Source organism: Molothrus aeneus, chromosome 4 (assembly GCF_037042795.1).
Source record: "Molothrus aeneus isolate 106 chromosome 4, BPBGC_Maene_1.0, whole genome shotgun sequence".
Lineage (NCBI taxonomy): Eukaryota > Metazoa > Chordata > Aves > Passeriformes > Icteridae > Molothrus > Molothrus aeneus.
This window is the reverse complement of record NC_089649.1, coordinates 20802001-20816260: the sequence shown is the minus strand read 5'-3', so window position 1 is coordinate 20816260 and position 14260 is coordinate 20802001. Positions and strand designations below refer to the sequence as shown.

The 14260-nt window shown below is 43.7% G+C and overlaps 1 protein-coding gene across 4 annotated transcripts in view; it reads right to left on the bottom strand.

The window, feature by feature from the left end:
- The window catches only part of GRID2 (glutamate ionotropic receptor delta type subunit 2), a 684189-nt gene extending 670804 nt beyond the window's left edge, over positions 1 to 13385 (bottom strand). For all 4 annotated transcript variants that reach the window (XR_010783485.1, XR_010783484.1, XM_066548056.1 and 1 more), the window contains exon 1: positions 12336 to 13385. Coding sequence is in view for 2 of the 4 variants with exons in the window: in XM_066548056.1 (XP_066404153.1) it covers positions 12336 to 12423 (88 nt within the window). In the remaining 2 variants the exon portion in view is untranslated. The remainder of the gene's footprint in view (positions 1 to 12335) is intronic.
- Between the last annotated feature and the right edge of the window lie 875 nt (positions 13386 to 14260).

Sequence of the window (14260 nt, the reverse complement as noted above, 5' to 3'; positions counted from 1 at the left end):
TGCAACTTCCTGAACTAAAATACTAATTTAGAGTTAGACTTTTCTTCACACCATGACTCCTCTGCTCTTTCTGGGAATTATGGAGATTTTAAAATATTACTAATTCTCACTAGCAGATGGTAGTAGCACTTTGTCAGAGCATTATTACATTTAAGTTAACACTTTGGAATTTTAATGCAATGGCTCCATGACTTACTTCTCAAACCCTTCCATAAAAGGGCCATTTCAAAGCTTACATCTACAACCGCTGCCATCCTCTGGCTTCCATCCATTTTAAGAAGTGGCCTTTGAAATAGCAGTATTAAAAAATGATAAAATACTTTCATATACTAAATGGTCAGGGGGAATTTGTGAAATGAACTGCAACAAGAAACCTCTGTTGTATTACTAAAACAATGCCGACAATAAAATACATCTCCACGGCCCCTACTCCTGAATCTCTTTTAAAAAACCCAAATGCTGGTTACTTCTGAGGAGTAGAGATTTGTTTACTCATTGCAGATGCCTGGAGGTGAGAGCAAAAGAAGTTGGCACACGCTTGTTCTGAAGGGAGGATTAGTCACAATGAAGGGATGAGGGCATCGGGGATGTTTCCAACAGCTTCCAAAGCTCCAACACCAGAAATTTCAATATTCTACTTGTTACTCCGAGTTAGTGGTACAAAATGATGCAAGGACCTTGTTTATAGAAAGTTAGCCCCTCCCTCCCTTTCATGTTGTCTATGGAAGTCTGTAAACCTAGTATTTTCTGAAAACACTTGTACTCCTTACTTGACACAATACAAAGAGCCAATTAATTCTAGCCTCAGGGACATTTGGCAGTCTTACAAAAAATGGGGGGGAAAATGCATCCCTTTAAAAAAATGCTAAAAAAACTCCAACCCCACAGTACTTTAATGAACAGACTTTTTTTCTTTTTTTTTTAATTACTAAATCCTGAGAAGATGATTTTCAGCAATAGCAGTTTCCAAATGCTATCATTATCTACCTTTCCCCAAGGAAGTATTTACTTCGCAATCCCATACATCATTCCCTGTTATTAGAGATCATTGTTCTCAAACAGAAAAATATTCTAAAAAACTACTGTCCCAATTCTTAATGTGTCTCATTTATAGGAAACACAAGCCACTGGCTGTGCCTTCGCTGCCTTGAATGGGGGTTGGACAAGGTTGATGTTGACAGAAAACCAGACCAAATGAGGACATATGCCACGAGATAAGTGTGAAAGGAGATCCACTCACCACTCTGGAGCTTCACTGAAGAAAGGTGTAACTTTGAAAGCGAGCTATGCAGCTATTTGAGATGAGGAGAAAGCTAGCACTCGCCCCCTCATTCCATGGAAGTCACAGCAGGCTGTGCATCCAGAAGCAGGCTGCATTATTTACCCTTTCCTCCCTCCCTAAATTAGGTCAAAAGTCAATGGAGCAGAAGCTGTGGCTGTGTGCACCCCTTCCTCCTACTCACCAGCCACAGAAGCTGAGTTTAAAAGGAGGCATGGCACAGACCTGCCTATGAAAGTAAATGCTGAGAGAGTGTCAAGGCACAGGAAGGTACAATACACTCAGAGTTACCCCGGGAGGAGTGGAAGCTGATACTTCAGTACTCATTGTCTCCATCTGTGTACAATGGCATTAGACAATAAAAAGGTAAAATGGATCTTAGTTCTCTGCCAAGTAACAAGGTACAATTATTGGCTGAAAAAAACCCAAAAAATTAAGATCTATCCCAGAAATGAAATGCTTTATGTTAAAACTATAGAGACTAGACAAGGAGAAACAATCCTATTTTCTAATCTGTAATTTAGTTTGCTTTAAAACTTAATATTATCTTCCAGCTATATTGTTCTCAAAGCACTATTTGCATTGTATTACTAAGCTTTTCAGTAATATTTGTGCCATTCCAGTCCCTTCTTCCTCTGGATTTCCCAACTTTTCTCATACGCTTATACATATACCTCCCCTACAAGGCCTGCCCCAAACATAAAGCCCAGTCTCCAAACCACGTAACATTTCCTGCTATTCCCTGAAGGTATCCTGCACTGCCCATTACTCATGCTAACCCCTCCAAATGTTTCCTGCATCCCTCCACCACCCAGCAAACTCCCACCACTGCTGAACACAACTCTCTAATTGTTTTCCAAAGTTCCCACATAGAAGGCATCACCAGAACATTCCCCACAGCAGTCCTGCTCCTAGAGCAGTTCTGTGGCACAGAACATGTTTTTTTCCTGCCCACTGCCTTCAGCCCTTTTATTTAACACAGGCCCTATACTCTTTGCAGCGCTGTCAAAAATGGGAGAACTTTTTCAAGTAAATGAGCATGTATCTCATGTATCAAATTTCTCATGTATCTCCAGGATGCAATCCAATTCCAGAACAGGAGAGCTACTTTGAGGAGCTGGATAATAATTTCCCTAGATTATTTCAATAATATTTCCACAGCAATACAAAAACTTCACGGGACTACCAAAGGAGACTGCAGATAGTTTCAGAATTGCTGACTACATTTATATATCTCTTTTAAACAAAGTGGGGAATCTTGCTACATATATTGTTCCACTTTCCAAAAAAGGGGTGTTTTCTTCCCATCTAGTCTTCCAAAACTGTACAATGAAATATTTGTCTAAGTCAGACAGAGAGTGAGAGTAGGCATAGGCATTACTCCTGTACTAGGTAAACCCAGAGAGGAGCATGGGGGCAGCTGATGAGGTAACAATTGCTTCTATTTGGCCCATTTTATCAATGCTACTGGCAATAACATATTGTAGGTGATAATTACAAACACATTGCTGCCCTTCATTTTATGTCAGCTCTTTCACCTCACAGCCCCAGATCAGGAACTTTTGATATCAGCCATGCAGCATCTGCCCTCACAGGACATCCCTGTAGACATTCCCACCTGCTTTCATCCCCTTGTACCCAAAGTGATCACTCACAAACATCAATGAGCGAATCTGCCTCTCAAAAGACACAGAGTCTCCAGGTGTACAAACTGAGCTGAGATTTGAAGCTGAAGTGAAAGAGAGATCCAACCCCTCTCTTTCACTTCAGCTTCAAATCTCCTGACAGCCAACTTTTTGTTTCATATTTGTACAGCTTCCAGCACAGTGGGGGGGCCAATTCATTACTTGTTTTCACGTTATGGCTTCCTGCCTGCAAGCAAAAAGGCTCCCAAATCTTCATGTTGTTACCTAGGGTGGAAAGTAATGCCATCCCAAATTAAAGAAAAATCCAGTCAAGTATTTTCAATAGTCCTTCTGATTAATGAAAAAGTGTGTATTTATATATTGTAGATACATACATTAATACATACTCCAGTGCTTGCTATCAGCTAGAACAGGTCCAGAATAATAATTTTAAGATATTTAAAGATATTTATAGCAAACGCATTAGTGGATATGCTTCAATACTGCTTCAGCATATTTATTCACAAAGAGGAAAGCCAAAGGAAGACTACCTCTAAGAATTATAACCTACTTTTTGAGGTGTATTTGACCTCAAAAGAGGTCAAGTAAGTGGAATTCCAGAGAAAATTCCAGAGAAAAAACAGTTTTATTCGAATAATAGATATCTGTGTTATGGCATGTTTAACTTTTTCCTTACTGGACATTAAAAGCAGATATTTAAAAGCATAGAACACAATGACCATAACATCATCTTGCCATGAGCCTGGAATATGAGAGAGAAATAAACTAACAGAAACAGTGAAAGAGAGCAATAAATGTATTTTAATATGACCTAAAACAGCTATCACTTTTACTTGCATTTAACAATGCAAGCCCACACTGCCACTACTCTACAGTGGCTTCACTGAGCAAGATCTGTGTCTTTTCTACTGCCTTCTTCCCTTTGACAACCCTCCAGTACATGAAATGGTTTTTAAATGTTTCTCAAATGTTTAAGTTGAACACTATAAAGATTGCAAAAAGGCAAAGGATAAACAAAAAGAAACATCCTTGCTTAGTAATACTTGGTCTAGAGATACCCCCACTGTGTGCTTTCAGCCCAGCCAGGCAAGTTTTAATACTGACTGTAATCAGTGAGATAACTCTGCAGTGGTGTCTTGGCACCTGAGAAATACAACTGACGTCTCCAAAACATCCCAAAGGCTCAGGAGCCTGAGCTTGACTGAGTTCCTGCATGCTTTAAAACCAAAGCAAGTCTGTCATCAGGTTTGGGTCCCAAACACAGATCTGGAGTTGGCATCCCAAGGCAGGGAAGCCCACCCTGTGTAAAGTTACATTTCTCTATTTCAAAACAGGCTTGCAAAATTGATATATCTGTGTACGTTAAAATTTGGCATAGCAAATCCAAGCCTGGCATTCAGGTCTGCTGCTCTGCCATCCTCTGCTCTCTCCAGAGCTCTCATCTGGAGCTGCTTTCCACAGCACTGGAGCGGTGCTATTTGATTTTGATTTATCGCAAGTGAATTATTATAATGAAATCACCAACTCGATTTAAGCCTCTGAGAAAGATATGGTTGGACTAACAAAAAATTGTTCTGCAAAACAAGCAATTACTGTCAGGTTCACTGGATATTGGCCTTAGCAATCCAACTGATTACAGAAAGTTAATGTTTTAAAAAGCAATGAAAAAATAAGGTATTAAATCCTTTAAATCTGCATGAAAGGCTCCAAGAGGAATTTTACAGTTATTTTCACTGCATATTTTATTAGATATGTGATATTTTATTCATGGGTAAAGCAAATATAACAATTAGGAATAATTAGCATTTCAGCACAGAGTGTTATCTACTACATTAAAATACCCATATAACTCCTCATTTAAATTCTTATCCTGACATTTTTTCCCTTTCTGGTTCAGGACTTTTCCATTGAGCATAGCATTTACAGGAACATTATACAGCTCCCAAAGAAATAGAAACAGACAGAACTAGTGGCTTTTGCCTTTGATATCTTATTTTCTTCCCCTCCTTCCATTTTTACTCATTTTCTTTTTCAATTTCCTCTTGAGTATAGAGCTTGTCACATAAGCCCAGCACAACTTCCGAGTAACTTTTTCCCTTTCATCTTTTCTTTTCTACCCTACTCCCCTACATTCCACAACTAATGTGTATAATGGAAATCTACTTTACATCTAGCCCTGCTCTTACAAGTCCATCAGTTTACAGTTGACTAAAACTAGAGTAATAGTCTCTGTACCTCTTCCACCATAACTTTAGTGCTACACAGAAATGCTGTAGTTACTCTATTATCCTTTCTCATTAAGTGTCACTTTTTATGAGCGCTTCTCTTTCTTTCTTTTTTTTATATTACTTAATGCAGCACTTTCAGCTCTCAGAATATCCCTTCCTTGAGCTTTTGTGGTGAGTCCCAGACCAAAGCAGGAAGAAGTCTCTCCAGCTCAAGTGCACTCCGTGGTACAATACAGAACATAAAATACCTCCTTCTCTGAATTAAGTATATTATCACTGAAACTAGGACATAAATTCTGAACCTTACAAAATTACAGCAGTGCACAACATCAAATGTGCTCCCTTGCCAGATTTCAGAACTGTCTTCCAAACACCAGCACATTTCATTTACTAACCTTCAATTTCAGCCTGTGTCCTGCCTGTTAGAGAGATCACTTACAACTCTCCAAGTCACATAAGCCTTTATTAATAATCGTGGTTGCAGGCACAGGAGAATCTTTCCCTTAAATCCATCAGTTCTCACAACTTCTCGGCCAACAACAACCAGAAACCAAAGCCTGACACTTGTATAGAAGAATAGCAGAGGAAACTGCCCTGATGGTGCTCCTGGGAAATCCAGAAAGATACAGCAAGAAAGACACATATTCCTGGCTCACTCTTCCTTCCATTTCAGTCTAGATGTTTAAATTACCATGACAATAACACACAATTATATTCTGCCTCTGTAGTGGGTGACAACAACACTTCCTCTTGCCCAGTGCTGCATCAAATGCACAAACCAGCTAAAAGCTGGCCCAGAAGGCTTTGCCCAGGCCTTCCTTACCTGATGCTGAGGATGGATTAACCATCACTCCATCAAACTGATCCAACATGCATTTAGCACACATCCCATGCCACATGTCACACTGCACCCCCTCAGTATTGCACCTTTTCCAATGCAGCCTGCCAGCCTAGATGAGCCAAAGCCATGGTCAACATTACTCCAAAAAAGGCCAACACAGCTCATTTTGGTAACTACTGCAAGCAACAGGACAGCAGCTACGTCCTCATGGACATAATACATGGTGCAGGAGGGTAATGTAGCACCAGAGAAGGAGAGGAAATGCATCTGTGTGCAGGAAGCCCTGTAGGAAGCCAGTGGCTACATGGCAAGCCTGGGGAACAAAACACATCAAAGAAACATGAGCTGTGATGAGCAGCTCCCAGCCACTCTGTCAGGGTGCCAGCAACCTGCCTGCTGTGCTTTACTCCTGGGCTGTGACAGTCATGCTTGTCTCTTGGCACTTCTACGTAGCACAAACTTTTTCTGGGGCTCTCATAGATGGGTGTGAGCATGAGCAGAGCCATGAACTGGACTGTAAGGTTCATAGGATGCACAGGTGTCAAGCTGCTTTGACACACAAGCCAAGCCTGATTCTCAAATCAACGTTTTCTTCAAAATTTCACCAGCTTAGATAACAACTGACTTCTTCTGGAATTCAAATCTAACTGAAAAAAGAAAGTGACAACTGAATTTGCAGATGCAGAAAGGTATCTGAATTTGCCTCATTACTAATGTATCACCTGAAATCAATCTTTGGCACATACTGTGTTTCATAATATATGTGCAAAACATGTTCTCAAAGTTTGATCATTTTCATATAATTGCTCAAAATATTAGAATACTATTTCCTTTTCTCATTCGTCACTTATAAGTCCAAACACCAATGGTAATATCTGTGCCTAGTAAGTTTTTAAACATTCAAGATATAAAAAAAAATATGTTTGGAGTGTGTGTAGATGGAAAGAGTGTTACCATCTTCTCATATATAAACCAGTTAATTAAGAAAATTTATTAGAAACTGATAGCCAAATATAACTACGCTTTCACATAAACTGTTTTTAAAACCATTTCTTACTGTGCTGAAAAAAAAATCAAGCAGTAGAGTAGCAGTAACAAAGAGTGAAAATACAAACCTCAACTCAAAAGGGAAAAGCCTCCAATAAATTTCAGCCAAAACCAGGCTGTCATGGCAGATTATAGATAGCTATATATCAAATGGAAGAAAATGATGTAAGTTCAAGTCTATATCTAGGGAGTAACCTAATGGCTTCCAGAAGTCATCTCTTGCCAATACCACTTGCTTTCCAGGGCCAGGGAGTGGAAGAGAACCATACTTAATGCCTTTGTTCATTAAGTTAAATGAACCTTAGTTGGTAGGTTTATGTAGTCACAGTCTTGAAAGATTTTTCTCCAGTGTGTTTTTTCAAAGATGGCATTGTGAGAATAAAGGCTCAGTGCATCCATAAGTAGTCATGTGAAAGCACAGAGCAGCAGCAGTGATTGCCATGTCAGACATTTGTTAGGGCACCACTTGAAAACGGATGGCTGATTTTTTTTTTTTTTTTACTCTGCCTTTATCAAGGACAAAGAACCTGATATAACACTACTAAGAGTTATTTAAGAACATGAAAAGGAGCTGCCTGCTGCAGTCAGCAATCCACAGGCTCAGTTTAAAATCTCCCAAAGTCAATTTAGCCACTCACCTGGATTATGACAGACTCTGGATCAGGCCCTGATGATGACGACTAAGAAACGCTCCAGAAAGCAGTGACACCTAATGGCAAACATGCCTTTGGATGATGGCAAACCCTAATCTATGGTGTGCAAAGTCATCCCTCTTCAGCTACAGAGTAACTACCACACATTACAGGGCCTGAAGCGCTGCCACAAATCCAAGCACCTGGGAAAGTGTTTCAGAAATAAGGAACACAGAAGCCGAGAGTCTGTCACGCAGGCTGAGCATTTAAGCAGAACGTAGTTACTAACAGAGCTCCTGGCTGCTCAGCCCCAGCACAGCGGGTTCCAGGTCCTCACTCAGAGGTGTGTTTAAAATAAGCAAGTAACCTTCTCACATCTTAGAGCAGGGACAACAGGGACCTGAGTGCACCCCTGCAAACTCTACAGGCACACAGAGATTTATTTGGTTTTAATAAATCTGTTTTGCTTGCTTCTCTTGTGCTTTACAAATGTATGTGAGAGTACTGTAATGAACAGTTGGTGGCGTGCACTACATACCTCCTAATGAGGCTTCACCAATAGCACAGCAAATTAAATTCCTATTACCAATTCACAACACAACCCCAGCTGCACTGTAGCACATCAGCTTACAAGAAGAAATGAGACAGGCATCCCACCAAACAACAAGAATCCCTTTCCTTTTTACAGAAAAAATACATTTTAGTCACCACCAACATCCAGAGAAGAAACAAGCAATAGACCCCATGCTGGAATTGCCTTGATATTATTAACCATGGTACAGAAGAGCTTAAAGGTGTGAGCCAAAACTCGGGACCCAGCAATGCTGGGAACTTGTCCAACAAAAGGAATGCAGCAGTCCTGGCCTACAAAGCTGAGAGGAGTAAGGTAAGGGCAGAACTGATTTTCTTTCTCAGGAAGAAAAACTTTTATCTATAAATATATTAAAACCAGATGTATATGTAGAAGCATATATAATACATAGCTATATCTATTTATGAAATTTCCATTAAAAATAAAAAAAGCCAAGTGCAGTACACAGTTGACTGTGTATGACTAAAGTTACTGATAAACATAAAAACCAACTTGAGGTAATCCAGGAGGCTGAACTAGATCAGCCTTCAAAAATCCTGTAGAGTGTTTTTTCAGCAAAACTTTTGTACCACACTATGTGCCTGCTGCCCTGGGTGATTTTGCAGCACCCAATACACATATATCTGCCTATGTGTTTCTAGAGACACAATAGGAAATCCATAAGCATGAACAGATGTGTTACTGTGAATTTATCAAGGGAAAATAAGGAGCACGAAGTACAAAATATAAAAGCATGAGACTATCAGCAGCAGAAGATACAAAGCATAGGCAAATTGTGTGGTTGACAAGGAATGCCATCTAATCCCTGCTTAATTAAAACACTGTTCTAAACTCCTGTTTAGGGAGTGGGGAGTGTGGGACGACTGATGTATGAAGGAAATATCAGGCAGCGTGGCTAATCTCAAAGACTTGGGAGCTTTCGAGCTACATAAATCAGAGCGACTTTTTGAATAGCCTCATAAAACACAGAATCATTACCATTCCACTCACGACTTTCAGATTCTTCCTAGAGCATACAGATCATTAGGAAACTTCTAAGCAATCAAGTAATGTGGGACTGATGAAATTACTCAATCAATGCATGGGCTGAGAGAAGCAGCATAATACAGGATTGCACAGTTTTGACATGGTAACCCTGCCCCTTTCTTTTTTATCTAAGGGTAAGGAAAATTATAGTGGAGTCGATTCATTTCACCATTTTCACAAGAGTGCTTAATGTAGTCTTTCTGAACTGCCAGTTCCTATTTATAATAGCAGGGCAGCAGAAACGTACAGACTATAAGCAGCTCTACCAATGTTTAAAATATGATACAGGAAAACCTTTCTTTTTAAATGTGCACATGTACATATGCACAGACCTTCTCTAGAGATGAAAACCAGAATCTTTACACAGAAGACAGGAATATGAAAAGGCATTATCATAGATACCAGTCACTGTATCCCTCCCACTGACATCACCAAGTCGTTAATGTCTACTCACTAAATGGTAACATTTTTTTGGCATTGTCTAAGAGAGGACTGATAAAACACTTTGAGACAGAAAGCATCCTTTTACAGGAAACACATAAAATAAAACATAGGCAAGCAAGAGAGTTTGTGCATTATGTTGAAAAAAGTATGTACTATTAGGAAAAGGGTATGCACAGGTTATTCTTATGTTATTTCTTATGATCATCTGCCCCTCTCAAACATGGGAAAATATTTTCCAATTGAATATCTTAGCACTGCAGAACAAAAAAAAGATAATGCATTTATTCTGTCTGTTGCCTAAGGCATCAGAACTACCACTGGTAGTATTTCTTTTCCCTTGAACTGAGCATTTTGGTTTTTTCTTTGGCTTTTTAAGTTCTTCTGCAGTTAATTTCTTCATAGAGTACCCTGCTACTGTTTTTTTCTCACTCATTTAAACAAATACAGTTTATTACTTATGCCTAAATATTTATATTTTATACATAAATGTATTTTATACAAGTGGAAGAAAGCAAAAAGGGATCAGAAGATCAGGTCACAAAATACAGTGGTGTTACTTGGGGCCAAATTTTCATCTGTGAGCTGTACAACTTGGAATATTTAGCTGGGTACTCATTTACTGTTAGTTCTGATTTCAGGTAATTTATTTTCAGAGTATACATTTTAGTAGATGTACATTTTAGCTCTGTGTACCAGTTATATAGTTTGCCATTTTCATGGCAGCATAAAACAGTCTATAAAAAGACCTAATCCCCTTGTCAACTGTACTAATTGTCTCTCAAGACAAATTGTGTGAGAAGCAACTGCTTTGGTTCTGCTAGTTTGGGTTGTTGGGGTTTTTTTTTGCTTTCAGTGAGAATTCACTGCGTTGATGTATCTAATCACTAACAGCATTATCGAAAAAATAATCAAAATGTGTTGCATTTCTCAAATAAAATTAATAAATCAAATAAATTTTCGTTAACACGAGGGGAGAAAATCTGTCGTCTCCCCTGACGGCAGTGCAAAGGCACACGGCTTGCCCAGCAGCGCTGCCTTAGCCAGGAGGATGGGCGACAGTGGATTGCAAAGAAACTCCTGATATGCTGCACAGTCAAAATTTCCCCCCAAATCCTAGGATGTAACCGTTTGCTACAAGCTCTTAGGAAAGAAACCCTAAGACGTAACTGTCTCCTAGTGTCGCTTTAAGAGTCTGCAACTGGGAAGAATTTAAAAAGTCCTTCTCCCTTTAAAAGGAGGGCATAGAGCGCTACCTCCCCGTGCAGTATTTGCTGCTCCAGTCTCACACAACCAGAAGGACTGACCCCTGTAAAGTTGCGGTACCTAAGGGCAGCGCTGGCTTCTGGGCTTGGGGACAGCTACACGGAGGGCTGGCGCACCGCTGCCCTAAAATCGGTCCTGCGGGAAAGCTCCTGACGGCCGCGCTTTCCAAACGCTCTCCCCGCTTCCCCTTGCACAGAAACCCGCTACGGATCCCCACGACAAGCACCGGCAGACATATTTATAAAGCCAACCCCGGGGAGAGCGGCAGCTGCCCCACAGCCGGGGCCGGCACCGCCCCAGGACCCTCCCCGAAGCCCCGGCGGGACCCTGCCCCGAAATGCCCCTTCCCCGGGGCAGCGCGGCGCCGGCCGCCCGTCCTCCCGCCCCCGCTCCGCCTGCGTGCGGTGCCTGCAGATGGGCGAGCGGCCGCGGGGGAAGCGCCCTCCTCTCCCTCCCAGCGCATCCCCGGCCGGCGCAGGGGGCCACCCGCTCTCGCCGGCCGCGGGAACCGAGCGCCGCTCGCCAGCGCTTCCCGGGGATGCGCCCGCCGAGAGGGAGGGAGGGAGGGAGGGGAGCCGTGCCGGAGGAGGGCTCGGGATAACGGGGAGCGAGGGGGCACGGGCGGCGGGCAGTGCGGGCAGTGCGGGCAGCGCCGTGCTCCGGCATCAACCCGAGCTGCCCCCTGCCCTTCCCGGGGCGGAGGAGAGGCCGCTGCCCTTGCCGGGAGCGGCGGCTCCGGGAGGCGCAGACGGGGCCGGGGAGTGGCGGCCGGGCAGGGGGTGCCGGCCGGCCGGAGCCCCCCGCCCCCGCCCGCGGCAGGGGAAGCGCTCACGTTGCCAAACCACCTGTTCCGCCGCGGGAGAGGAAGGCGGGAGGGGGGTGTGAAGGAAGGAAAAGTGCGCGGGGTGGGGGCTTCGCGTGGCTGTCACCGGGTGTGAGGAACACGGGGAGGCGTGGGGTGTCCCCCGGCCGAGGGCGAGTCGGGGCAGGCGGAAGGCAGGCTGGAGCTGAGGGGCGGCGGGGAGGAACCGGGGAAGTGCCCGAGCCCTGGGCGCCCCCATCATCAGCCTCATCAAAACCTCAAGGTCTAAAGCACGCACATACCCTGCCGCCAAGAAACCTTTGCACAGCGCGGTAGGGGAAAAAGAGGACGCCTGAGGTCCTGGTGGAAAGCAATCATAAGAGAGGACTAAACAACAAGAAAAAGCAAGCGAGGAAGCGATAAAAGATAATGGGGGCTACGGGGGGAGGGGGGAAAGCCTTCCAAAGAGAGGAAAGGTTGCAAAGGAGAGCTGGAAAAGTGTCCAGCAGCACCAGCAGGTGCAGCACCCCCTTACCGATATGAATGATTGAATCTGCAATCGTCGCTTTCCAGGTTCGAGTCCAACAGACGGACACGACCAGGATGAGGGAGAAAACTTCCATCTCCTCCGGAGGTCCAGGCTTTATAACAACAGATCTCTTCGCCAAACGGTGCTGCCGCGGAGGACAGCGCAGCGCAGGAAGCCCAAGAGTTTGAGGTGCAGCCGGAGGACCGTGTAAATCCCGATGGCTGGCGCAGAGCCGCGGCTGGTCAGGGAGCGAGCCCGGGGCTCCGAGCGCTTCTCTCCTCGGCGAAACCCCGCGTCACTTCGCGGGGCTCCTGGGCAGCACCAGAATTGCTGGGAGCGCCGGCAGCAAATCCATCCAGCCCGGGCGCCGCCGCGGGCAGCAGACGCCTCTGCTGGTCAGACAATCCCCATCCTTCCGCCGGGTCCAGGGATCCGCTCGGTCCCGCTGCTGCACAGCAACTTCCAACCCACACCACGCACACGCTCACACACAGACACAGACACACAGACACACACACGGGCAGACACGCACACGCGAGCAGACACCCACAAACCCTCTTGGCCAGAGAAGCCCCAGGAGCCCGCAGCAAATAGCTCGCCTTCAGCGAGGTGGGAGGAGCGGGCGACCGAGGGAGCAGGCGATCCCGCTCCCAGCAGCCAGATTCCTGCAGGAAAAGCCTCCCCGGAGGCCAAAAAACAAAGTGAACTTCAAGGTAATGCAGATAGTAATGCAGAGATTTCCCCCCACCCTTCGCTCAGAAAAATCGCTTCCCACAACTGGAGGAAAAAAAAAATAAATCTGCCAATGGAGCCCAGCGTGCTGTCTCTGTCGCGCAAGGTGGTGGTTGGACAGGGCAGAAGCGAGAGGAGGAGGAGTACCCGGAGCGAGGCAGAGGAAGGCAGATGATGGTCTGCAGGTTGCTTTTGGATCTTGCTTTCCTGGTGGGATGCAGAGAGAGCTGGCAGCTCCAGCACCAGCCAGCACGTTGCCTAGAAATGGATCACCTAGGAGAAGGAGAGAGAGCGAGAGATAAGTGCTATCAGCCAGAGAGGGAGAAACAGAGAGAGCGAGCGAGTGAGAGCGCTTCTCTCTAATAACCACCTCCTCCCCCTATCTGCAATACAAGGGAGAAACAATATAGAACCCTCGTCTCCCTTGAAATCTTCAGCTGGGACTAAGGAACAGACATAGGCAAGAGTGCATCCAGCCTAAAAATACATCGGGGGAGGGGGGAGAAAAAATTTTTTTGAAGTGTTATGCTCAGTTTAAAATAATTAAAAAAAAACCCAAAACCACCCCATTTATTTAACCTTGTAACTCCACTGTGGGGATCAAGTTCAAAGCTAGATGGGTACTTCTGCTTCTCAGTCTTTGACAACTGAGTCAGGGACATTACTTGAAGGGGAAAAGGAAAAAAATAATCAGGGACACCTGATTATTATTTCCCTCTAGGGGAAAATGAAGACCTAAAAATCTATTAATATTACTTTAATTATCTATGTTCTTGATGGAATTTTGCACAGCTCTTTAAAGCAGTGAATTAGCTTTTTTCTTCCTCTCTCTTTAGGTAGTGGAGAAATTTCTATGGGAAACATTTAGAGCACACTTTTCATGCTCAGAGTTCTATGAATTCATTAACCGATTAATCCTCAGACTTCTCGTGCTGTAGTTAAATACATTATCCCCATTACACAGATAGAGAATTGTACAGAGAGGTTAAGTATGTTCCTACAAAACAGTCTAAATCCCCACTTTATGTCTTAATACACTTTTTTCTGACTTTGATTTTTCTAGTCCCACCAGAGACAGGAAGGAGAAATCAAAGAATTGCTCATAACATAGCAGTTTATATCCTAAACTCACACAAACCATTGATAAGTCCTGGTAGTCAACAGATCAAAAGGTTGATCAACCCATTTTCTTCAGAAGG